This window comes from Austrofundulus limnaeus, unplaced genomic scaffold (genome assembly GCF_001266775.1).
Source record: "Austrofundulus limnaeus strain Quisiro unplaced genomic scaffold, Austrofundulus_limnaeus-1.0 Scaffold98, whole genome shotgun sequence".
Taxonomy (NCBI): Eukaryota; Metazoa; Chordata; class Actinopteri; order Cyprinodontiformes; family Rivulidae; genus Austrofundulus; species Austrofundulus limnaeus.
Window position 1 is genome coordinate 54,428 of NW_013952500.1, and position 2,377 is coordinate 56,804.

A 2,377-nucleotide genomic window follows, 5' to 3' on the forward strand; every position below is an offset into this window, starting at 1 on the left:
ACACGCAGGAGCGTGGTTCCCATACATGATGTTGTACCTCGTTCCTTTCCTTCAGGGAACAGTAGTTATATGCATAACATTACGTTTTTTCAGATGGACAAACCTCTCCGTTGACGCTCTCTGTAGCCATGCACTGCCTGCTGGCCCGGTGACTGGTGCTGTCCACGCGAGGAGCCTCCATCCTGCAGCTGCACAGAGGAAGCTCCTCCAGGTGCTCCATGTCTCCTGCATCACTTCCCTCTGCAGAGAGAATGCCAAGTTTCACATTTATGAACTTAAATAATTCATTTTTTAATCCAAAATGCAAACAAATTTATTTTACAAGAGGCAATTTTTGCATAAAAAGTGTTATTTGCATTAAATGGTTGTTTTATGACACTAAATCTGGTTTCTCAGAACAAAAAATAACTTCTATGCAGAATAAAAATAAACTAAGCTGCAGGTTAATTTATTTATAGTTTCAAATGTTTCTAAAGACAGTGAAACACTTTTGAGCAGATGTGGTTCAGAACCTGATCTTTAAAATCAGAATTAAATTCAACAATAAATCAACCTTGTTTCATTTTTTCTGATAAATTATGTTCAGGAAGCTAATTGTTTTGTTTCTTCAGCAGCTTCTTTGAATCGTTTCAATAAAAATCCTTCAGTTCTGTAAATATGATTCAGTAATGAGAGACTAACCGTTCTAAACTCACCAGCATGAGGAGAAAGAGTCAGACTGTCGGCAGCAGCGATGTCCAGAGCTCCCAAAGGCACCTCTGTGTACCCTCCAGACCGCTCTGCTGAAAAACACAAACTATTCACCCTGAACACAAAACAAGCACCGCACCACCCCCAGCTTTACAAACAGATATAAATAATTACGTTGCTGATTTTCTCACTAACCTTCCTCTGTTTCCACAGAACCGAGTGAGTTTTTGTTTTTGTTCTGATCCGACGGCCATGCAGACTCCTCGCTCTCGTTTCTGCTCTGGACTCTCCGTGTTTCTGACTCCGAACTCTGCGAGGCAGAAGTTTTAAAYGGCTGTAGCTGAATTAGTAAATGTAAAATGATTCATTAAGGCTGGAGGACAGAAACACTCACCTGATCTTCTGTGTCTGTAGTTTGCTGCTTTTTGTCGCCTCCGTTTTCCAACTAATTAAAAATATACATATTTTTTATTTTAAATTTAAGCAGAACTTTTACACCAAGTACGTAATCCTGACTGCGTAACTCACACCTTTTCAGAATCCCTCCTGGCTGGACTGGATGGTTGAGATTTTTTGCCTCCGTCCTCCTCTGACCAGCAGCTTTTACTCTTCAGTAAAGAAACAAAAACACAACAAGATTCAAACAAAAAAGAACTGAAACTTTCCTGTGAAAGTTTTAATACAAGTCATCTTATTACCACAGTTTGAGTCTTCTCTGAAAGGTTTTCAGCTCCTCCAGGTTCACTCTCAAACAAATGACCCAGTTTCCTTTTTTTAGCAACTACAGAGTTCACAGAAAAGCAACACAAGCAAGTTTTAAATCAGGACCATTATCTGGAGCAGAGGTTCTAAAATCCTCATAGTTCCTTTCAGCTCTAAGCTACCAATGACAGAGACACTAATGCACCCCCATACCAACAGAGAGGCAGGAGTTTTGAATTCTGGGCTGAGAACCATGGGATAAATCTTGCGCCAGCAGGAATTGAATTTGAATTGCTCAGATTGAATCTGAATGTGCATAATTTGAAATTGAATGCATTGGTTTGAAAATGAATTTTATTAAATTGAAACTGAATTTAAAGTTTTGAATTTGAATTAATTTGCTTTGAAACTGTATTTTGGTTTATTAAAAATTCAATTTGACTACTGTCACTTTTTGTTCCATTATTCAGATTTTTGTGTCACATCCTGGTCCTTGAGAAAGCCAGCCAGAGTAATCAAACACAGATCCACAGATTTATGTTTCACTTTGGTGACGTTTCCCTTCTGTATGTAACAGAGTTGATGCAATCCACTGTAAAAGTGAAAAAACAGTTATTTTATTGCAGTGATTAATTTCACCTATATGTAGAAAATGTTATGTTTACATCACATCATGGATCAGTCAGCAGCAGCATCTGATCAATATGTGATCCATCTGTGTTTGATTACTCTGCCTGGCTTTCTCAAGGACCAGGATGTGACACAAAAATCTGAATTTTAGAACAGAAAGTGAAAGTAGTCAAACTGAATTTTTAATAAACCAAAATACAGTTTCAAAGCAAATTAATTCTGATACAAAACTTTAAATTCAGTTTCAATYTAATAAAATTCATTTTCAAACCAACGTATTCAATTTCAAATTATGCAAATTCAGTTTCATTGGGCCTCATGCAAGAAGCGTTCGTACGCACAGATTTGTTCTTAA

General features: G+C 37.5%; 1 protein-coding gene across 2 annotated transcripts in view; it reads right to left on the reverse strand.

Annotated features, from left to right (window-relative positions):
- Window positions 1-2,377, reverse strand: part of LOC106520823 (histone-lysine N-methyltransferase EHMT2) — a gene marked incomplete at its 3' end in the record, with an annotated part of 19,483 nt that overhangs the window by 11,661 nt on the left and 5,445 nt on the right. The window contains 6 exon segments of one of the 2 annotated variants that reach the window (XM_014013078.1): window positions 104-240; window positions 696-782; window positions 886-1,000; window positions 1,085-1,135; window positions 1,221-1,298; window positions 1,389-1,471. In XM_014013078.1, the coding sequence (XP_013868532.1) occupies window positions 104-240; window positions 696-782; window positions 886-1,000; window positions 1,085-1,135; window positions 1,221-1,298; window positions 1,389-1,471 (551 nt within the window). 2 annotated transcript variants of the gene reach the window in all.